This window comes from Dromiciops gliroides, chromosome 1 (genome assembly GCF_019393635.1).
Source record: "Dromiciops gliroides isolate mDroGli1 chromosome 1, mDroGli1.pri, whole genome shotgun sequence".
NCBI lineage: Eukaryota > Metazoa > Chordata > Mammalia > Microbiotheria > Microbiotheriidae > Dromiciops > Dromiciops gliroides.
Genome location: NC_057861.1, coordinates 624,374,831 through 624,396,662, shown reverse-complemented (window position 1 = coordinate 624,396,662; position 21,832 = coordinate 624,374,831). Strand labels below are relative to the sequence as shown.

Sequence of the window (21,832 nt, the reverse complement as noted above, 5' to 3'; positions counted from 1 at the left end):
GTCACTTAACCCCAATTGCCTCACCAAAAAAAAAAAAAAGAAAGAAGATTTGAAAAAGTGCTTTTATATCCAGTATCTTCAACCTCATACTAACCTATTTAGGTAGGTCCCATATAGGTATTACTTATCTCCATTTTATAGATGAGGAAACTTGAGGCCCAGAGGGGGAAAGTGACTTGCAGGAGGTCACCTGGGAAATTGGTAATGTCAGAGTTGAGACTTGAATTTCTGTCATGGAAAGTAGGCTCCTCTGTGTATCACACATAGCCCAGTCATTGTCTTCTTGGGATAGGCATTGGCCTGACCCAGTGCTAAACCCCCTTGTTCTTTCTCCAGGCCCTTCTTCACCTACTGGCTGACCTTCGTCCACTCTCTGATCACCATCCTGGCCGTGTGTATCTACGGCATTGCTCCTGTTGGCTTCTCTCAGCATGAGACAGTAGACTCGGTGAGGGCCCCAGGGATCGGGGGCATGGCCGTAGACTTGGGATTCTGCTCCTTCCCTTAGTTCTGCTCCCCTGACTCCTCTGGGCTCTACCTGTGGTTGCTTCCTCTGTCCCGTGGGAGTTGGGATAATACCGATTGTTTCTGTTTGGTGCCATGTCTGTTCTTTGGATCCCACCTTGTACCAGTCCCTTCCCTCCTGTGGCCTCAGTTTTTCCATGAGAGCATTTGGCCCTCGTGCCTGCCTTGGCCTTCATTCCCTTAGCAAAAGCTGTGAAATCCTCTCCCCCCACTGGCTGGGGGCACAGAGGCAAAGCCTCTGGATTTAGAATCAGAGGACCCATCTTCAAATCCCCTGTTCTCTGCCACATGCTATCTGTATGTCCTTGGCCTTTCATCTCCTTGGCCCAGGTTCCCTTATCTGTAAAATTATGGGGGTGAAGGCCAGATGGTTTCTAAGGTCCTTATTGTTGAGTCATTCTGTTGTGTTCAACTCTTCGTATGGAGTTTTCTTTGCAAAGACACTGGGGTGGTTTTCCATTTCCTTTGCCAGTGACTTAAGGCAAAAAAATAAAAAAAAGTCAAGTGACTTGCCCAGAGTCACACAGCTAGTAAGTATCTGAGTTCAGATTTGAACCCAGTTCTTCATGACTTCAGGCCTGGTACTCTATCCACTGAGCCATCTAGCTGCCTCTAAGGTCCCTCCAAGCTCTATCATGGTTCTTTGAATGGTCTCATGATCCCTTGTTCTTACTCGCCGATTGGGCTCTCTGGGATCCTCCCTTCCAGTTCCCTACCCAGTCTCAACTCAGTCCCTCTTCCTTTAACCTCCCCACTTTCCCAACAGGTGCTGAGGAACAGAGGAGTTTATGAGAATGTTAAGTATGTGCAACAGGAGAACTTCTGGATTGGCCCAAGTTCAGTAAGTTTTTGTGGCATAGTGTGGAACGGGCACTTGATTGGGAATCAGACACAGATTGGAGTCTCCTCCTCTGCTGCTTCTACCCTCTAGGTGACCTCAATAAGCCCTTCAATGGGCCTCAGTTTCCTCTAATGTGAAATGAGGGATTTGAACTCTGGAGTGATGATACTCCAAGGTCCCTTTTGTCTAGAAATTCTGTGATTCTGGGAGAGCTTGGAGACCAGGCAGGGGGTGTCTGTCTATACCTAATCTGTGATACTCTACACACAGGAGGCACTCATCCACCTCGGGGCCAAGTTCTCCCCATGCATGCGGCAGGACCAGCAAGTGCACAACTTCATCCAGGCCACCAGGGAGCGAGAGAAGCACTCTGCCTGCTGTGTTCGGAATGACCGATCGGGCTGTGTGCAGACTTCCGAGGAGGAGTGCTCTGTGAGTCCCTGCCTTCTTCCCTGATCCTAGTGACCCTTGGGGGCACAGGACCTCAGAGATCATTTCATTCAAACCCCCTCCCTCCCCCAACCCACCCCCCATTGTATGGAAGAGGGGACAGGAAGGGAAGCCTCTTGTTTCCTTCCATGGGGGTGCAGCTGTGGAGACTGGTTTGGACTTTGCACATCACTGACATAGCCTCAGCCTGATGTGGTCTCATAGCTGTGGATGATAACCTGGGATCCAGGGCCTGGCCTCACCACAAATTCCTGTTGTGTGACTTTGGGAACATTCCCCATCCCTTTGGGTCTCCTCTCATTCAGTGGCTCCTCCGTAAGGGCCCTTCTGGCTGGGATGATGCTCCAGCCTGGTGCTGCTGGGTCTGGAATCCACAGACTGAGGGTCAAGTCCTGGCTAATTAGTGTGTGGAGAGTCACTTAATTCCTGAGCCCCATCATCCTTGCTTGTCTTGTGCTGCCTCGATATGTTGAGGCCAGCCCTGTAAGCCTTAGCCTGCTGTTAACACCCTTCTTCAGCCACATTTGATTTCTCATCCTGAAGAGTGTGACTTTTTACTCTTTCTGCCTCCCTGTGACTGCCCCCTGCCCCTGCTCTGGGCTCCAGCACTGCCTCCCAGCCCCAACAGTATACCAGGGGGGAGGTGGAGAGATGGTGAGGCCCCAGTCACTTCCCCCGCACTTGCACTGAAGTCTTGGTTTGTGTGTCTATTTATGATGCGTGTCTGTGAGCTTCTGTCATTTACTGATTGCTCACCCTGGCCCCCAAAGCGTGTGACAATGATAACCTGCCTTTCTATAGCACTTTAAGCTTTGCCACGCGCTCTCTTCACCACAGCCCTGTGGGATAGGCAGTGCAAGTATTATTATCCCCGCTTTACAGATGGGGAAACTGAGGCTCTGAGAGGTTGTGACTTGCCCATGATCACACGGCTAGTAAGTGTCTGAGATGGGATTTGAACCCAGGTCTCTTGACTCCCAAGTCCTTCTCCTTCCTGCTAGAACTTTGCTACCTTTGTAGAATCTACATCATCCTTCTCGTTTTTATGCTCCTTTTTGGCCTTTCCTTTGTATTTAACATGGACTCGGTGCTACTGTTTGTCCTTATCTGTGTAGTGGCTCGCATGTTGAATTAGCTCTCTCTGCTCTGCATCATTTCTTGTGTCTTGTGCTGTCTTTTCTTTGTATTTGTTGTTTCTTAGGAAAGTCTTGCTTTAGAAAACACATTTCCCCAGGGATTGGGCCAGCCCTTCTCCCTTTCTCCAGACCCTGTTCCCTGCCTTTTACCTAGAATCCTCTTGTGAGGCTGATCCTAATTGTTCTTTCTCTCTCCAGTCCACGCTGGCTGTATGGGTGAAGTGGCCTATTCACCCCAGCACACCATACCTGGCTGGGAACAAGAGACAGTTTGGGTCTGTCTGCCACCAGGACCCCAGGTATGTCATCACGCTGGGTGCCTGGAGGCACCTGCCCAGATGGCTTTGCCATTCTCAATCCCTTGCCCTGAGCCAGGGACCACAGCTTGCTAGATTTGGCATCTGATGCCAATGGCTCAGCCCTTTTGAAGATTGGAGCGGGTGGAAGGGGATGAGCATGTAGGATCAGAGAAGCTCAAGATTCTTGGGGCTTTAAATTGCCCCAGCTTGGGGCTGCAAATATTTGCGGTTGTTGTGGGGAGGCCACCACTAATGGCTCCTGGGAAGATGAGGGGCCAATGGGCAGGATGTCTGACCAGCTATGGTACTCTAGGGTATGTGACGAGCCATCCTCCGAGGACCCACACGAATGGCCAGATGACATCACTAAATGGCCGGTAAGCAGGATACCTACCTATATCTACATGAGGGCTGTCCTAGGCACCTTCAACCCCGGAAGTCCATCTGTCCCCTAACCCTGGGATCCTTTGATATTGGAGGGTATTGGGGCAATCAGGCCATGGCCTAAGGTTCTTTTTTTTTTTTAGTTTAAAATTTTTTTAAAATTTTTTTGTGGGACAATGAGGGTTAAGTGACTTGCCCAGGGTCACACAGCTAGTAAGTGTCAAGTGTCTGAGGCCAGATTTGAACTCAGGTCCTCCTGAATCCAGGGCTGGTGCTTTACCCACTGTGCCACCTAGCTGCCCCCAAGGCCTAAGGTTCTTAATCTTCCTGACTTGGTAGATGGTGGGAGTGGCTTGTTGCAGAAAAAACTAGGCAGGCCCCAGGGATCTACAGGCAAAGTTCCTCTCCATCCCCAAACAGGCTTGGAGTGATTGAAACCCTGCTTTATAGAGACATCCCCTAGGAGGACATCTACCCCTGGGATCCATCCATTCCTGTCCTTCTCAGTCCCTCTCCCAGCCCAGCTCCACTGTCTATGCCTGCCAAAAACTGGGCCAGAGAGCTCATTTCAGGAGCACCAGAGCCAGAAAAAACAGCCTAGGAACATAAGGTGGAGAGAATCTTGCATATCATGGCCTCCCACCTTCTCAGTTTACATAAAGACAAATGGGTCCAAAGAGAGGCTTACCCGAGGTCATAGAAGCAGTAAACAGCAGGCCTGTGATTCAAACCCAAGTCTTCCTGACCTCAGATCCATTTTTTCTGTTACTCCAGCTCCGACCTTTAATATGAGCCCCGGGGCAGCTGGGTGGCACAGTGGATAGAGCACTGGCCCTGGAAGACCTGAGTTCAAATCTGGCTTCAGACACTTTAACACTTACTAGCTGTGTGACCCTGGACAAGTCACTTAAACCCAATTGCCTCACCAAAAAAAAAAAATATGAGCCCTTATGTCATATAACAGGCTCTTCTAAAGCTATGATCTCGCCAAAGCCTAGGGCAAGGTTTATGGTTTTCCCATTTTACTGAGGACACAGGCTCAGAGAGGGAAGGAGATAGGCATAAGGACTGGTGAGTAAATTAAGGAAGTTGAATGAGAACCCAGGCCTTCAGCCTGAGAGCCCCTCCCTGCATCCCCCAGCTCTGGCCAGTTGGGCACTAGTGGGGTGGGTGGGGCAGCCAGGAGGCACCTTACTGAACCAATCCTGCTCCACACCACCCATATGGGGAGGGATTGACCTGCTCTCTCTCCTAACCCATCTGTAATCCAGATCTGCACCAAAAATAGCGCTGGAAACCATACCAACCACCTCCACATGGACTGTGTCATCACCGGGAGGCCTTGCTGCATCGGTACCAAAGGAAGGTGAGACTGGCCCTGAGGGTGCTGCTGACATATGGGGCGGGCTGGTTAATGGAGACTTAATTGATTAGACTGCCACATAGATGACAAGAGTTTCAGTGTCCTAGGAGGGTTATAGGTGTGGGGCTGGGGAGGATGAGATCAGACCCAGTGACTGCAAAGCCGGTTATTGCCTTCTTTCTGAATTTTCCTCCCTCTAAGGTGTGAAATCACCTCTCGGGAATACTGTGACTTCATGAAGGGCTATTTCCATGAGGAGGCCACATTGTGCTCCCAGGTATGGGGGTGGGGGAGTGTCGGGGCTGGGGGGGGGGAGAAGCTTTTTTCATCCAGGGCAAGGTGTGAAGTAGTTGGGGGGAGGGGAGATTGGCAAAAAGATTCCAGGCCTTTGAGCAACTCCCGGCCTGGCTCTGCCCCCTGGGATGCTGATAGGCTATTCTGTCCCCACAGGTACACTGCATGGATGATGTCTGTGGCCTTCTGCCCTTCCTTAACCCTGAGGTTCCTGACCAGTTCTATCGTCTCTGGCTCTCCCTTTTCCTACATGCTGGGTAAATCACCTCCCTCCCAGGCTGGGGCCTTGGGGCTTTTCTGGCCTCCAAGGGATGTAAGGTTGAATGCGATGACCAGGCTGTGGAGCCCACTGCCCTTCTAGATTTCCTCATCCTCACTGCCCAGTTTTGGCAGGAACCAGGTTAGGCATGGAGGGTGGGAGAGTAGATACTTTTTCCCTGAAAATCTGCATCTTATACAGTAACTTAACCACATACACACATTTCTTTGGTGATCCCCAGGAAGTGTACTTGAGGCGGATAGGTGAAAAAGCATTTATTAAATCACAACTGTGTGCAAAGTGCCACATTTAGTTTTGGGGATAAAAACTCATCTTATGGGGGAGACAACCTAGGGACCATAGTGATCTAAGTGGGGTGAGCCCTAGAGTATGTCAGGGGTGGTTCTAAGTGTTCTGCTCTCCTTTCCTTAACAGGATTTTGCACTGCCTCGTGTCTGTCTGCTTCCAGATGACCATCCTTAGGGACCTGGAGAAGCTAGCTGGGTGGCACCGCATATCCATCATCTACCTTCTGAGTGGTATCACAGGCAACCTGGCTAGTGCCATTTTCCTGCCCTACAGGGCTGAGGTAAGGCCCAGAGGCATCCTGCAGGGCACTTATGTAGTAGTTAGTCTGAGTGCTGTTAGAATCTCCCAGGTGCCCTTCAGCCTGGCTCCATTGCTGGCTCTTTGGATAGCCCTTTGTTTGCCTTTCTGGGTTTCATTTTCTTTTCAAAGTGAGGGGGTGTTACTCCATCAGTAAGGAGTCTTTGAGCTCTGATAGTCTATGTGCATCCTTCCATGACCCTGTCTTGTATTATTTTTTAACCTTATTACCCTAACAAGACTGTAAAGCTAGTCAGGTGCAAGGCTTGTATCCTTTTTTCCATCTCCCCCCAGAGCTCACCTGAGTACACACAAGGTACTCAGAGACTCCTTTGAAAGTTAGCAGCACTATATAGGTGGCCCTCATTTTCTCTGGTAGACACAATTCTGAACATACACATAAACAGAATTTTTGTAAATCAGAAAGGTTGAACCACTTTGTCCTTAATATGTGATTGGTCAGGGGCAGCTAGATGGTGCAGTGGATAAAGCACTGGCCCTGGATTCAGGAGTACCTGAGTTCAAATCCAGCCTCAGACACTTAACACTTACTAGCTGTGTGACCCTGGGCAAGTCACTTAACCCCAATTGCCTCACCAAAAAAAAAAAGAAAAATGTGATTGGTCACTATAGGGAAGAATTTAAGAAAAGTACCTGACAAAATCACTGCCCTCTTGGAATTTGTAAGCTGCCTTTTAAAAATGTATGGAGGAAATCTGGGTCCCAGGAAAATTTTTTACAAAATGGCATCTTCTTGCCTTGGCTAGCTGGGGACTATAGGAATGAAATGGGAACACATTGTCGATTCCATAACTACTTTTCTTGGTTACAAAGGGAAGGGCTCATGGGTTAAGGGATGTGTGTTCATGAGTAGGTATTATTCAGAAATGACTGACATAAAAGTAATGTAGGAGATGAGTTGTGGGGTTTCAGTCCTGGCTCACTGTGACCTTACTGTTTTGGTCCTGTTTCCTTTTCTCTGAGATTGGACTTAGAACCTTAGAGAGACTGTGAGATATGTTTAAAAAAAATGTCTATTCTTATTACAAAGATTCCACAAAATACATGACAAATGCATTTCAAAGTGAAGAATTTCAGGTTTATTCAAGAGAATTTAGAACTTTCCATTCAGGCAACCTTTGGTTCCTTTAAAAATTGTGGTGAGGGTCTGTCAGTATATTAACATGAAGGTCTCAGCACTGTGCTAAGCACTGAGGATACAAAGAAAGGCAAATGTCTCCTGGAGGAGCTCACAACATGCAAACTGCTGGGTACAAAGGCTAAACAGAGGGAAGGCTTCCTGTAAGGAGGTGGTGTGATGGTGGAAAATAAGAGTAAATTGAGACAATTTGGGCTTAGAAGGTGCCCTACCTGCTGGCAGCTGTGCCTTCAGCAAGGATCACTGGGTAACCCTTTGCCTTTCTGGGTTTTATTTCTAATCCCAACCTGTCCCAATATACTCCTCCCCCTCCCCAGTTTTACAAGTTCCCTCCTTCTGGCAGTCTTTTGGAGGCCCCAGCAGCTCCCTCTCCTCTTCTCCATTTCCTTCCCTGCAGGTTGGCCCCGCAGGCTCCCAGTTCGGCATCCTTGCCTGCCTCTTTGTGGAGCTGTTCCAGAGCTGGCAGATCCTGGCTCGGCCTTGGCGAGCCTTCTTCAAGCTTTTGGCCGTGGTGCTGTTCCTCTTCACCTTTGGTCTCCTGCCCTGGATCGACAACTTTGCCCACATCTCTGGCTTCATCAGTGGCTTCTTCCTTTCCTTTGCCTTCTTGCCCTACATCAGCTTTGGCAAGTTCGACCTGTATCGCAAGCGGTGCCAGATCATTGTCTTTCAGATCATCTTCCTGGGGCTCCTCTCTGGCCTGGTCATCCTCTTCTACTTCTACCCGATCCGCTGTGAGTGGTGTGAGTTCCTCACATGCATCCCCTTCACAGACAAGTTTTGCGAGAAATATGAATTGGATGCTCAGCTCCACTGATCCAGGGCCATGGGAGGTGGAACTTAGATGGGGGACAGTGATGCCGGACCGGAGCAGGAGCTGTGTCTCCCTCTCCCCCAGGTGGGGACAACGCTGCATCGCATCCCACTGGCCAATCTTGCCCACCTCCCAGGCTTCTGCACTTGGCAGTCCAGCCTGGCCCTGCCTCATCTCACCATGACTCACATGTTTCCTGAAAACAGATTGATTGTGCCTTGTTCAGTTTTGTTGAACCCCTTTTATGCCTCCAGGTTTTTATTACACTAGTGTCCATAACTACCTTTTTAACTAGCCCAGCTGACGACCACCACATGTGGCCAATAAATGGAACGGGAGCGTTTTAGCTGCCATTAACTCAGATCATGCCTGTGTCTTTTTCCTTCCTAGGCTGCCAGCCTCGATGGGGTAGTGGTGGGAAAGCTTCAAACACAACTGAAAAATAGTAGCTGTGGGTACCGGGGGCATTGTGATAGCATGGAGCCACAAAGTTGTGGAATGCTCAGACCAACTTTTCAAGATGTCATTCAGGCTAGGGTTGGGAAAAGGGCAAAATGATTGTTTTTAAGACCTGAAGGAAAAGTAGGAGCATGGTAGAAGTGGGCAAGGAGAAGCTGAATCAGGTCAGGAAAAAAGTGGCCCAAGCTCACCAGCATGAGAAAAGGTGCTTCTGGATACTAGAGAGCAAAAGCACTCAGTGTCTCTTATCAATAGAAACAGATTGTATAGAAATTGTAGCCCCATGTCCCTTGTTTTGCTCAAAATAAAGATCCTGGAGTTTGAATGGATCATCAAGTACAGAGGCGGCAGGGGTTGCAAACACAGTGAGAGTGTCAGAGGGTGCTTGGCCCAGCAGGCAGGTCACATCCAAGGCACCAAGGTTCAAGTTCCAGGTCTTCTCCTCATTGGGAGCTAGCCCCATGTTGTCACCCAAACTTTCCTCTCCAGTCATGTTCAGGGCTGGATGAAAAGATCTTGGCACAGTAGCAGTCTCCTGGGTTTGAACTGCTTGATCCCTGTAAAACAAAGAACCTTCCAATCAGGCAACTCTGAATAGGTAAAGTCTTTGGTTACTCTGCCACAATGTAGGACCCCTGCTCTCCAGAGGAATGTGTGACAACATGATGCTAAAAAGATCTTAGGAAGAGTAATCAATGACCTCATGATCATGGTGCTTTAAGATTTTTTTGTTTTGTTTTGTTTTTGCAGGGCAATGAGGGTTAAGTGACTTGCCCAGGGTCACACAGCTAATTAAGTGTCAAGTGTCTGAGGCTGGATTTGAACTCAGGTCCTCCTGAATCCAAGGCCAGTGCTTTATCCACTGTGCCACCTAGCTGCCCCTATGGTGCTTTAAGATTTACAAAGCACTTTCCTCACAATGACTTGAGGTTGTCATGCAAAGATTATTATTTCAGTTTGACAGATGAAGAATCCATAGATTCAGAGAGGTGAAGGCGTGTGTATGTGCGTGTGTATACATGTATAAAAATACATACACACATGGAAAGTAAAAATATGATGACCAGTGTTAGCATTTTAATGTGTGTTATAAATGCTAAGCCAACACTTTGATACCAGGTCTTATTCTATGGTAGAAAAAGCAAATAACTAAAGAAACGGTTTCAAGCCCCAGCTTTTTTATTTACTAGCTGTCTTACCCTGTACCAAGTCCCTTAACCTATCTTTTGCCTGGTTTCCTCATCTGTAAAATGAAGTTGGACTAAATGATTCCATAGCTCCTATCTAGCTAAAAGAAAAGAAAAAGGTCTACAAATCTCTGACTCTAAGTTGTTTTGTTTTGTTTTGTTTTTGCTAAGGCAATTGGGGTTAAGTGACTTGCCCAAGGTCACACAGCTAGTAAGTGTTAAGTGTCTGAGGCTGGCTTTGAACTCAGGTCCTCCTGACTCCAGGGCCAGTGCTCTATCCACTGTGCCACCTAGCTGCCCCTCTGACTCTAAGTTGAATACTTTTTACCACCCTCTACCCATATCACATATCACCTTAAAGAGAAGATGATCTATCCTGGCAGCCTCCTGCATTGTCCTTTCTTCAGAAGGCTGGAAATAGCACAAAAAGGATGACTGTCACATAGACCAAGGCCACTGCCCGGGCCCAATCAGCTATGAGAATTAGTACAACTCATAGGTCCCAAACTAGGGGACATCAGCCCAAGAAAGGAACAAAGCCCAGAGAGGCAGAGCATTGTGGCAAGGCTGGGGGGAGCCTACAGGGACTGGAGTAAATGCTGCAAAGTTCAACCCTATCCTGATATTTGCAATAAAAAGGCTCGCCATCTCCTATTGACAAGTCCTGAATATTACCTCATTTGTTCCTCAGTTTCTTGATAAAGGAGACCTCATCTCGGTTTCGAATACCATACCTGCAAAGAGAACACTGGTTACTAGTGTGGAATCAAAAACCACAGAGATTCTTCACTAAGGCCTTGCTCTATCCCAAAGGACAAAGGAAGGACTGAGGCTGGAGGCCTGCCCTGACCAAATGATGAGCAGTAGAGACTCCTGCCTTATTGCTAAGTGGGATTCAAAAACTTATTCCTTCTCTTCTCCAACTATTTGAGGCCTTTCATTTCACTCACTAACATGAAGGAGTCACATGATACAAAGTATCAAAGTCCATCTCTTCCACCTCAGATGGTATTACCTTCCTTCAGCTTGGTTCCTTTTGGTCCAGTTCTTTCCATGGCTACTTAAAGGACTAACAACGATCACATTTCTTTTTTTGTTTTTTTGTTTTTTTTTTTAGGCAATGGGGGTTAAGTGACTTGCCCACGGTCACACAGCTAGTAAGTGTCAAGTGTCTGAGGCCGGATTTGAACTCAGGTACTCCTGAATCCAGGGCCGGTGCTTTAACCACTGCGCCATCTAGCTGCCCCAATGATCACATTTCTAATGTGCGTTTTCCTTCTAAAATTCAACCATTAGGGCCTTTAAACTTTGTTCCATTTTCAAACCCTTGGTCTGCCTCTCTTGCTATTTTCTCTCAGGACTGTGGTCAGGCCAGACTTTCAGAAAAGCTGCTGAAAGCCATTTATCAATTAAACATTTATCAAGCACATGCAGAACCCTGTGTTCTTGTACAGGCCTCTTAGCACCGATGTACAGAACATTCTCCTGGGAGTGTTCATACATTCAATGGACACTCAGAATGTCTGGAATCAAGTCATGCTGGTCTAGAGGCACCGGGATGCCAGACTTCCTGCCTGCAGCATAAAGAAAATGGGCCACTTACTCTCGGAGTTTTTTCCCATCTTCAGTTAGTTTCTCTCCAGCAAAAGTGAGATGGTATGTTCTCCATATATATGACCTGAAGATGTCACCAAGAATTTAAAAGATAAGTAGAATCAAACATCAGAATTCAATGGAAAGGTAGACAATGCTGGTTATCAAAAACAGATCCCAAGGGTCTCCTAAGAAGACTATAGAGCAGACTACAGCTTTCCTCAAGAGTAAGGTCTTTTAAGCATACCTATTTGTCAAAGAGGAAAGTGACCCTGGAATAAATGAATAAGCACTAGCTCTTCCCTAGGATTCTAGAGCTGATGAATTTAGCTTCAAGCTAAGTTTCTTAGCAGATTCTTACAGATTCTTTAGCAGCCTATCTTCATTGATTTATGAGGAGCACTTAAGTAATTCTTAAGTACTTTCCTTAAGTACTGTTTTTTTGTTTTTGTTTTTGTTTTTTTAGTGAGGCAATTGGGGTTGACTTGCCCAGGGTCACACAGCTAGTAAGTGTTAAGTGTCTGAGGCAGGATTTGAACTCAGGTACTTCTGACTCCAGGGCCAGTGCTCTATCCACTGCGCCCCCTAGCTGCCCCTCCTTAAGTACTTCTAAAGATGAACAATCTCAGGTGAAAGAATCTTAAAGGTTGTCCAGTTCAAACTCCCAACCTGGTGGAATCCCTCTCCTACAGATCATAGAATGTTAGTACCTAGATTGAACTCAAGTTCAATTCTCATTTTACAAATGGAGAAACAGACTCAGAGATGGAAAGTAACTTTCTCAAAACCACACAGTGAGTTGGTGGCAGAGCCAGGATTACAAACTAGCTGCCCCAAATCCCAGTTTGCTGTTCAAAAATTATTCTCAAAACCTGGTTTGGGCGGGGCACATCTAGGTGGCGCAGTAGCCCTGGATTCAGGAGGACCTGAGTTCAAATCCGGCCTTGGACACTTGGACACTAGCTGTATGACCCTGGACAAGTCACTTAACCCTCTGCCCCACAACAAAACAAAACAAAACAAAAACCCGGTCAGGCCATAGAGATCAGCTAGTCCAACCTCCAACCCAATACAGGCATCTATTTTTCAGCCTGGGGTGAGAATGGGAGTAGGTAAGTGGTAGGTGGATCACTGAGCTTCTGTTTGGGCACCCCCAGTAATAGAGCACATCATACAAGGTAACCTCTATATGTAGGACCTCTACTTACTTGATTATTCTTTCTGAGGCTGATCTGACATTTACCTTTTTGTCAAAACTTACCTCCTAGTCAAGCTAGGGGACAGAGAAAAAGATGATAAAGACCCTTTATTTTGGTAACTCACCAACTGATATGCTGTATGCCTCCTTCCCGCTCCTGTTTGAGCTGCACATATCTCTGGATAGCCTTCTTCAGGTCCAAGGTTGTCGCATTTTGTACCACCACAACAGCTGAAATGTAGATACAAAGTGTGTAAAGATTCTCAATATGGAACCTACCCCTAGCTTTAACCCAACTTCCCATAATGGGGTGGGGTTCTCCATGGAAGAGGAATTGTGCCTCAGACACTGCTGGGGAGGAGGCCGAAAGGAATCTTGGGACCTGGACCTGACTTAAAACATTTCCAGTGACTTTACAAGAGACCTTGGTGGGGCAGCTAGGTGGCACAGTGGATAAAGCACTGGCCCTAGATTCAGAGGACCTGAGTTCAAATCCAGCCTCAGACACTTGACACTTAGTAGCTGTGTGACCTTGGGCAGGTCACTTTAACCCTCATTGCCCTGCCAAAAAAAAAAAAAAAGCCAAATGAGAGACCTTGGCTAGTTTCTTCCCCTCTTCAGTGTTGGCCCACTCTATGTTTCATCCTCACTAATATCAATGAGTTTCTCAACACTTGGCAAATCTCACAAATGTTTACAAGAGATGAATATAAAAGTTAGCTATCTCCAGGGTTGTCAAAAAAAAAGTAAGAAAGGATAACTAAAAAGTTCTTACGCATCACTTCTCCATCCACTTTACACACTCTGACAGTCATTGCTTGGCCATATTCCAGAGCTATCTGAGAATTTATCTCCTCCAGAGTGACCTAGAACAGAATAAGAATTGCTTAGAGAAAAAAGATCATAGGATTTGGACCTAGAAAGGGCTTTGCTGATCATCTGGAAAGTGAGGCCCAATCACTTTAAGGTTTACAAAAAGCCTCTTCACAACAAGCCTATAGGATGGACAGATCTTCATTTCAGAGGAGGAAACAGGCTGAGAAAGGTTAGGGGATTACACTTTACCCAATTGGTTTTAGTGTCTAGGACCAAGGTGAGAACACAGCGGTGGTAGGTCTAGGACCAAGGTGAGAACACTCCACTATGCCAGGCTGACAAAATATGAGGAAGCCAGGAGGAGCCATTGGCAGCGCCTACCTCGTCGGCCCCACGCAGTGCACATTCCCTGCCTCTCATTTTCTCAATGATACAGATCTCATAAGCTAGAAACCCCAGAATCTAATTTTCCACCTGGCTGCATTCATTGGACTTCTTTGGCTTCTCCACCATACTGCACCCCTAGCCCCTCCACGTTCCTCTGTTGTACCGTAACCTCCGTGAGGGCAGGGCGTGTCTTTCTTTTGCCCGGCATGCAGCAGTCACTGAAAAGTTTCTCGACTATTTTTGTCCCCTTCCTCGCTAGTAAGAGACATTTCAATAGGTGGCCCATGTTTCTATACAAGGGGAGGAAAGGAATCTGTGGGAGGCTGGGCTGGGTCCTGGTGACTACCCCCCTCCTCCACTACCTCCACCTCCCACCTCCCGTACCTGGATAGGCAGGTCACAGAGCAGCGGATCCTGCACGATCATGGCGAGCCCCTCCTGAAACACATCCACCACCTCGGCGTGAGGCAGCGCCTCCTCTTCGTCATCCTCGTCTTCCCCTCCGCCCCCGCTGTTCGCAGCCTCTACCTCTTCCTTAGCGAACGGCTTCTCCTCCACATCCCAGTCCTCCATTTCCAAGCCTTTAGCAGGAAACTTCCGGGAAGCGCCGCCAAAAGGGCCCTCTGGCTGGTACTGCCGACGAGGCTGTTGGGTAATGGCTATTGGTGGAAAGAGGGGCGGGGCTATCGTACGACAACTGGGGGAGTGACCGTGGGTGAAAGAGATGCCCCTCAGCCGTGCCCGGCTGAGAAGGGCTGTGGTTGATGCAAGGCCAATGGGAGGGAACGGGTCGGTGGAGAGGCGTGAACTACCGCAGGGCCGATGTTGAATAGCTATTGGTGGAAAGGGAGGTGCGGCGGTCCGCTACGGGTGGCTGGGGGATGGCCATGGGTTAAGAAGAGAGAGGAGGGGTCGGTGAGGGGCGGGGCTACCGCAAGGCCGATGAGGAACTACTATTGGTGGGGCTGCCATAGGTGGCAGGAGATCGGCCGGGCTGAAGAAGGGCGGGGTTACCGGCGGGCAGACGGCGTACGGCCATTGGTGGGAGCAGAAGGGTGGGGCTTTTGTGGGGCTGTTGGGGAACGCCCATTAGTGGGAGCAAAGGGGCGGGATTGTCGCGGATTAGTGAGGTAGAGTAGGCGCCCGGTGGTGGAGGTTGGTGGACCGTGGTGAAAATGCTGCTCTTCTGCCCGGGCTGCGGGAACGGGCTGATCGTGGAGGAGGGACAACGCTGCCACCGCTTCGCTTGCAACACGTGCCCTTACGTGCACAACATCACCCGGAAGGTGCGAGCTGCTCTGCTGGGGAGGAGAGGAAAGGGGCGTGCGTGCGTGCTTCATGAAAAGACGCGTGTGGGGATAGTGGGAGCGTGTTCGTGGGGTGTGTGTGTGTGTATGTTTGTTTCTTTAATGAAAGGACGCGCGTGGAGTTAGTGGTGCTTGTGGGAGCGTGTTTGTGGGCCGGGTGTGTGTGTGTGTTCTGAGGAGGGAAAGCGTGGTCCAGGGGATGTGGAGCCTGGAAGAGCAAAGTTTAAATTTCGACTCAGTCCTTGACTCCAGCTGTGTGACTGGAAAAAATGGCTCAACCTCTCTAAATCTGAGTATCCTTGTCTATAAAAGGAGGGGATGGGGTTGGATGGCCTCTGAGGACCCTTTTCAGCTCTCAGTCTATGGTCCTGTAAGCTTATGTGGAAGAGGAAAATCGTCTGAGGGGTGGATGAGGAGATGGTTGAAGTGGTTCTCCACTAACTATCTCCTGGAAGAAGGAAGCCTGGGGAGACCAAGGGGTGGTGTGTGTGTGGGGGGTGGGGAACACATATAAAATGGATTGTGTGAAACATAAAGTATTAGCCATAAGTGTACAAGGAAAATAGACCTCGGAAAGGAGAGATGGAGGTGAGGATATACAAATTACAATGACCAATCAAGTAAGAAACATTAAGCTGGCTTAATATGTGCCAGGCATTGTGTTTAGTGCTGGAACAACACCTTTTAATGACTTTAGAAAATATATACATTTTTCTAATGTCAGAAAATTCTACTCTCTATAGTCTGGGTTTTTTGAATATTTTTTGTTTTTTAATGACAAATCACTTGTGTTACAGAGTAAAACCTAGAATTGATTTTAAGGGGACACCTTTCAAACCTTGCAACCCACAAATGCTTTGTCAGCTTTGTTATAAACAGTAAATGGGATGGTGGTGGAAGATCAGTCTTTGAGGGCAAATGGGAAAATTGATGGTAAAGGAGTGGGATATCAAGAAGCTCTGTTTTTTTTCCAGATAGTTGCTGTTAAAGACTAAACCTATTAAATGGGTAAAGGTGCTAAAGAGGAGAAAGCAAGGACGTATAGATTTGTCTGTTATACAGTCCTTCATAGTCTGTTTTTTAGTCTCATGGTGACCTCTAATCCCTCTGTTTCTTAATTCCGTCCCACATCATCATTTTTGCATTTGGTTATACTCTCTTGCCTCCCTCATCTTGACCCCATGGTGAATCAACTCTACATTATCCTCTTCTCTCAAGTTCATTGTCTTCCCTCTCCCCTTCTTGAGAAGGCAAGCAATTTGATATAGGTTACATATGCATAGTCATACAAAACATATATTTTTCATGTTGTAAAAGAAAATATAGACCAAAAAAACCCACCCAAGAAAAGTAAAAATTTTTAAAAGTATGCTTCAAACTGCATTCAGACTCCATCAGTTCTTTCACTGGAAGTAGATAGCATTTTTCATCATAAGTCCTTCAGAATAGTCTTATATCACTGTATTGCTGAGAATAGCTAAGTCATATCAGTTGATCATTATATAATATTGCTGTTACTGTGCTCAATATCCTTCTGGTTCTGCTTACTTTACTTTGCATCAGTTCGTGTAAATCTTCCCAGGTTTTTCTGAAAACTTCCTGCTCATCATTTCTTCTAGCACCACAGTATTACATCACAATCATATACCACAACTTATTCAGCCATTCCCCAATTGATGGGCATGCTCTCAATTCCAATTCTTTGCCACGACAGAAAGAGCTGCTACAATTTTTTTTTTGTATATATAAGTCCTTTTCCTTTTTAAAAAAATCTCTTTGGGATACAGATCTAATAGTGGTATTGTTGGGTCAAAGGGTTTACACAGTTTTATAACCCTTTGAACATAGTTCCAAATTGTTCTCCAGAATGGTTGGATGAGTTCACAACTCCAACAACAATGCATTGGTGTCCTGATTTTTCCACTCTTCCTCCTACATTTGTCATTTTCCTTTTCTGTCATATTAGCCAACCTGATAGGTATAAGGGGGTATCTGAGAGTTGTTTTAATTTGTATTTCTCTAATAATAGATTTAGAACATTTTTTTCATATGATTATAGATAGCTTTGATTTCTTCATCTGAAAACTGCTTGTTCACATTCTTTGACCATTTGTCAGTTGGGGAATGACTTATATTCTTATAAATTTGACTCCATTTTCTATTATATTTGAGAAATGAGGCCTTTATCAGTGGAACTTGCTTCTAAAAATTGTTTTCCCAGTTTTCTGCTTTCCTTCTACTCTTGGCTACATTGGTTTTGTTTGTACAAAAACTTTTCTGCCCTCCCTTTTATCGGTTGTTCCCCTTACCCTTCTTCTCTCCTACTTCCCTGTAGGGTAAGAGATTTCTGTACCCATGTGAGTGTGTATTATTTATTTTTATTTATTTATTTTTTTGGTGAGGCAGTTGGGGTTAAGTGACTTGCCCAGGGTAACACAGCTAGTAAGTGTCAAGTGTCTGAAGTATTTGAACTCAGGTCCTCCTGAATCCAGGGCCGGTGCTCTATCACTGCGCCATCTAGCTGCCCCATGAGTGTGTATTATTATGCCCTCTTTGAGCCAATTCTTTTTTTTTTTTTTTTTTTAATAGTGAGGCAGTTGGGATTAAGTGACTTGCCCAGGGTCACACAGTTAGTAAGTATCAAGTGTCTGAGGTTGGATTAGAACTCAGGTCCTCCTGAATCCAGGGCTGGTGCTCTATCCACTGTGCCACCTAGCTGTCCTCTTTGAGCCAATTCTAATGAGTGTAAGGTACAAGCATTGCTTGTACTCTGTCTTAAAAATGATAAAATTCTTAGGAGTTATAAGTATCATCTTCTCATGTAGGATTATAAACAATTTAACCTTATTAAATCTCTTGTTATTTCTCTTTTCCTGTTTACCTTTTTATGCTTCTCTTGAGTCTTTTATTTGAAAGTCAAATTTCTATTAAGCTCTGGTCTTTTTATCAGGAATGCTTGAAAGTCCTGTGTTTCTTTAAGTATCCACTCCCCCTGGGGGGGGGGTGTCCCAGGATTATACTCAGTTTCACTGGGTGGGTGATTCATGCTTGTAATCCTAGCTCTTTTGCCCTCCAATATCATAATCTAAAATCAGAGTATTAGAGCCAAGAGGGATCTTATAGATTATCTGGTCCTGTCCCATAATTTTGCAGATGTGGAAAGGAAGTGACTTGCTCAAGATCACATCTCTAGTGGGAAAGTCTAGATTCAGACCCTGGTATTCAGACTTTTCAGTTCAGTCTTCTATCTGTTGTGTGCCATTTGCTTCTTTGTTTTGATTATCTTGGGTCTTCCCATGCTAATTTTCCTGGAGTACCCTTATTTACACCTAAACTTCTTTTTTCTCCTTCGGTGGTCTCCCCTCAGGTTTCTGCTTTGACTGATAAATTTCCATCTGTTTGCTCAGTGTGACTTTTGTTCAATAGTTTTCTTATTTGTGTGTAGAGTTAAACGATCTTGGTGGAGTCTAGATGGAACATCTGGGTGCCATTCTATCATATGGGGTTTTGTTTTGTTTTGTTTTTTTAGTGAGGCAATTGGGGTTAAGTGACTTGCCCAGGGTCACACAGTTAGTAAGTGTGTGTTAAGTGTCTGAGGCCGGATTTGAACTCAGGTACTCCTGACTCCAGGGCCAGTGCTCTATCCACTGCGCCACCTAGCTGCCCCTCATGGGGTTTTGATGTGGCGATTGTGGTTTTCTAGGTAACGAATCGGAAGTATCCAAAGCTGAAAGAAGTGGATGATGTGCTGGGGGGAGCTGCTGCCTGGGAGAATGTCGACTCCACAGCAGGTAAGAAGCTGGGCCCTCTAAAGGGTGTGAACAGCAATTGTACCAGCAGCATGGCTGTTGCTCACTTCCCTTCACACATATACTCAAAATGGTTCCCCATATAACAAGGGCAAGAGACCTTTAAATAATGTAGTGCTTTTTTTTTTTTTGAGAGAGAGCTATTTCTATAATATTTTAAAGTTTACAAAGCATTTTATTCATGGCATTTCTGCTTTTTATACCATGCTACTTCTAAAAAAAAAGTGCCATTTCCTGGGTAGATATGAATTCTTTTCTCCCTTTGTAAAGTCCTCATAAAGTTCTTCTTAGATGTTGTCTCTGCTGGATTCTGAGAGTCAGTGTCCTTTTACAGTCCTACAGCTGTCTGTCTTGGGCATGTATCTCATCTCCCAATGCAGATGCTACACTACTTCTTCTTCTTTTTATGGATTTTGTTTTGTTTTGTTTGGGGGGGACCGTGCAATGAGGGTGAAGTGACTTGCCCAGGGTCACACAGCTAGTAGGTGTCAAGTGTCTGAGGCCAGATTTGAACTCAGGTCCTCCTGAATCCAGGGCCGGTGCGCTATTCACTTCGCCACCTAGCTGCCCCCTCCTTCTTTTTAAATAATACACATTTTTATTTCAAGTTTTGGGACACCCTACATCTAGCTTCTCCCCAGTCCTTACTGGATAATCAAGCCAACAGTCCTGTAGTAGGATAGCATTTCCGCTGGCAACATGAGGAGGGACTTGGAGCAGTGCTTCCAAGTAGAGGTAGTTGCGGTTATTGTTCCTCAGTTGTGGACTTTGGACTTTGATTTGGCACATGGTCCCTTTTCCAGATATCTTCTAGGTGAATGGTGGAGAAAAGCCAGTTTTATTTCCTTGATTTTCTTTGGTGCTTTTATTTATATAAGGCTGAAGTAAGGGGATGGGCCTTGGGTGGGATTAAGGCCTCCAGGAAAGTCCACAATCCCAGAGACAACCCACCTTCACCCCATGTGTATGCGGTGTCTTTTACTCAGAACCACTTAGTTTCCTAGTTGGGACAGAAGGGAACAGAAGCAACAAAGGCAGCGTCAGGAGCTGAGCCAGGCCCCCATCAACCCATTCTCTTAAGCACCTCATCGCTCTCTCGGGCCATGCTAGTGCTTGGCGTTCATCTCCAGCACAGAAAGAACACCTCAAAGCTACTTGGTTAATGAGGGGTCAGTAGCATTTTTGTACAAGGATGAATAATGGAATTTTAAAATTAAGTTCGATGGTGATTTGTTTTTTCTCTGCAGAGCCTTGCCCCAAGTGTGAACATCCTCGTGCCTACTTCATGCAGCTTCAGACCCGGTCTGCTGATGAGCCTATGACCACTTTCTACAAGTGCTGCAATGCACAGTGCGGACATCGCTGGCGGGACTAGTCCCAGAGCCTGTGTCTGTTGGCTGGCTAGCTAGCTGGATCGATGTATGCCGTGCCCTATGTTCTCTGGTTGCTGTGTAACTCAGGGCAAGCTCCCTGTTGGGAATGTAAATTATGTAACATATGAGTTGTGGGTATAGTGGAAATCTTTTGTGTGGCAGCAAGCTAATTTTCTCTTGGGTCCTGTGGTCCAAGACGAAGAAAACAATTAGCAGCCTAATGTACTGGATGGAATTGGCCTTGCTAATATGGAATCCAGGGATACTCTCATTTAATGGAGTTGTTTATTGATTCTTTGAAAATGATACAGTAGATAAAATGTAGGAGACACCAAGCTCCAGAGGAAAAGTTGCAATTTGTGTGATTTATTCCTGGGCAGCCAAAATTCAGAACATGAAAGCTTAACATTTTTATGAAGACTTGAAACTATATAAGCCTTGCTACTCTATTACTGGTTTTCCTCTCTCTAAAACTTCCCCCAGGGGGCAGCTAGGTGGCACAGTGGATAAAGCACTGGCCCTGGATTCAGGAGGACCTGAGTTCAAATCCAGCCTCAGACACTTGACACTAGCTGTGTGACCCTGGGCAAGTCACTTAACCCTCATTGCCCTGCAAAAACCCCCAAATAAATAAAATGGCAATAACACCACATAACACCCCACAGGGCTGTTGGAAGGCTCAGATGAGACAATAGGGGAAAAGATCTTTGCAGACTTTAAAAGTATTAAAATGATTTGTTCAGCCTTCATTTTATAAATGAGGAAAATGAGACTTAGAGATATTCATTTTTTTGCCCACAGCCGAACATGTAGTTAGAGGCAGGCTGGGGCTAGTACTCGGATTGAACTCGACTGACCTTTTTCATGTTACTATATTCTTAGATAATTGTCCTATTAAAGCATCCTTATTGCATTGTAAAGCAATTGGGGAAAAACATTAGTTCCCTTAATAAGGTGAACGTTTCCTCTATAATCTTAATTTCCTTAAGAAACTATCCATTGTACAGTTATCAATAGTAACTGTAAAAAAAATTTGAAGCAGAGGCAAAAGCAATGTGAGATGGTGATGATGATGACTGATTAATGATGGTGATAGGTGGCACAGTGGATAGAGCTCTGGTCCTGGAGTCAGGAGGACCTGAATTCAAATCCAGACTCAGACACTTGACACTTACTAGCTGTGTGACCTCAGGCAAGTCACTTAACCCCCAATTGCCTCACCAAAAAAAAAAAACCCAACAAAAAACCTGAAAGACTTACATGACCTGATGCAAAGTGAAATGTACTGTATACAAAATAACAGCAATATTATTGTAAGATGATCTGCTGTGAATGATTTAGTTATTTTCAGCAATACAATGATCCAAGACAACTCTGAAGGATTTATGAAAAATGCAGTCCATCTACAGAGAAAGAACTGATGGTATCTGAATACAGATTGAAGCATAATTTTTTTTTGTTAGTTTCTTTTTCTAAAGTTTTTAATCTGTTTTCTTTCACAACCTGACTAATGTGGAAATGTTTTGCATGACTACACATGTATAATTTATATTGAGTTGCTTGAGTTCCTAAG

At 45.9% G+C, this 21,832-nt stretch overlaps 3 protein-coding genes across 4 annotated transcripts in view; 2 read left to right on the top strand and 1 right to left on the bottom strand.

The window, feature by feature from the left end:
* RHBDF1 (rhomboid 5 homolog 1) overlaps positions 1-8,133 on the top strand; it is a 48,229-nt gene extending 40,096 nt beyond the window's left edge. For both annotated transcript variants that reach the window (XM_043972301.1, XM_043972308.1), the window contains 10 exons: positions 337-448; positions 1,292-1,366; positions 1,637-1,798; positions 3,151-3,251; positions 3,565-3,628; positions 4,907-5,001; positions 5,200-5,275; positions 5,449-5,549; positions 5,987-6,140; positions 7,714-8,133. In XM_043972301.1, the coding sequence (XP_043828236.1) occupies positions 337-448; positions 1,292-1,366; positions 1,637-1,798; positions 3,151-3,251; positions 3,565-3,628; positions 4,907-5,001; positions 5,200-5,275; positions 5,449-5,549; positions 5,987-6,140; positions 7,714-8,133 (1,360 nt within the window). The remainder of the gene's footprint in view (positions 1-336; positions 449-1,291; positions 1,367-1,636; positions 1,799-3,150; positions 3,252-3,564; positions 3,629-4,906; positions 5,002-5,199; positions 5,276-5,448; positions 5,550-5,986; positions 6,141-7,713) is intronic.
* Positions 7,292-14,492, bottom strand: SNRNP25 (small nuclear ribonucleoprotein U11/U12 subunit 25). Its single transcript, XM_043972321.1, has 6 exons — positions 14,155-14,492; positions 13,343-13,433; positions 12,693-12,798; positions 11,380-11,454; positions 10,452-10,510; positions 7,292-9,146 (listed from the first exon to the last, which is right to left on the bottom strand). The coding sequence occupies exons 1-5, from the start codon at positions 14,341-14,343 to the stop codon at positions 10,453-10,455; spliced, it is 519 nt and encodes a 172-aa protein (XP_043828256.1). The 5' UTR covers positions 14,344-14,492; the 3' UTR covers positions 7,292-9,146; position 10,452.
* Positions 14,493-14,864: 372 nt separating this feature from the next.
* POLR3K (RNA polymerase III subunit K) lies at positions 14,865-21,334 on the top strand. The gene is made up of 3 exons (XM_043972316.1): positions 14,865-15,056; positions 18,781-18,868; positions 20,134-21,334. Exons 1-3 carry the CDS (start codon positions 14,946-14,948, stop codon positions 20,259-20,261), a joined length of 327 nt encoding a protein of 108 aa, XP_043828251.1. The 5' UTR covers positions 14,865-14,945; the 3' UTR covers positions 20,262-21,334.
* Positions 21,335-21,832: the final 498 nt, after the last annotated feature.

Coding starts and splice junctions, on each gene's coding strand:
- SNRNP25 (XM_043972321.1), bottom strand. CDS start 14,343: ATGGAGGACTGGGATGTGGAGGAGAAGCCGTTCGCTAAGGAAGAGGTA. Junction 13,434..14,154: donor TCTGTGACCTGCCTATCCAG/GTACGGGAGGTG, acceptor ATTCTGTTCTAG/GTCACTCTGGAGGAGATAAA. Junction 11,455..12,692: donor GGCATACAGCATATCAGTTG/GTGAGTTACCAA, acceptor TGACATCTTCAG/GTCATATATATGGAGAACAT.
- POLR3K (XM_043972316.1), top strand. CDS start 14,946: ATGCTGCTCTTCTGCCCGGGCTGCGGGAACGGGCTGATCGTGGAGGAG. Junction 15,057..18,780: donor TGCACAACATCACCCGGAAG/GTGCGAGCTGCT, acceptor GTGGTTTTCTAG/GTAACGAATCGGAAGTATCC. Junction 18,869..20,133: donor GAATGTCGACTCCACAGCAG/GTAAGAAGCTGG, acceptor TTTTCTCTGCAG/AGCCTTGCCCCAAGTGTGAA.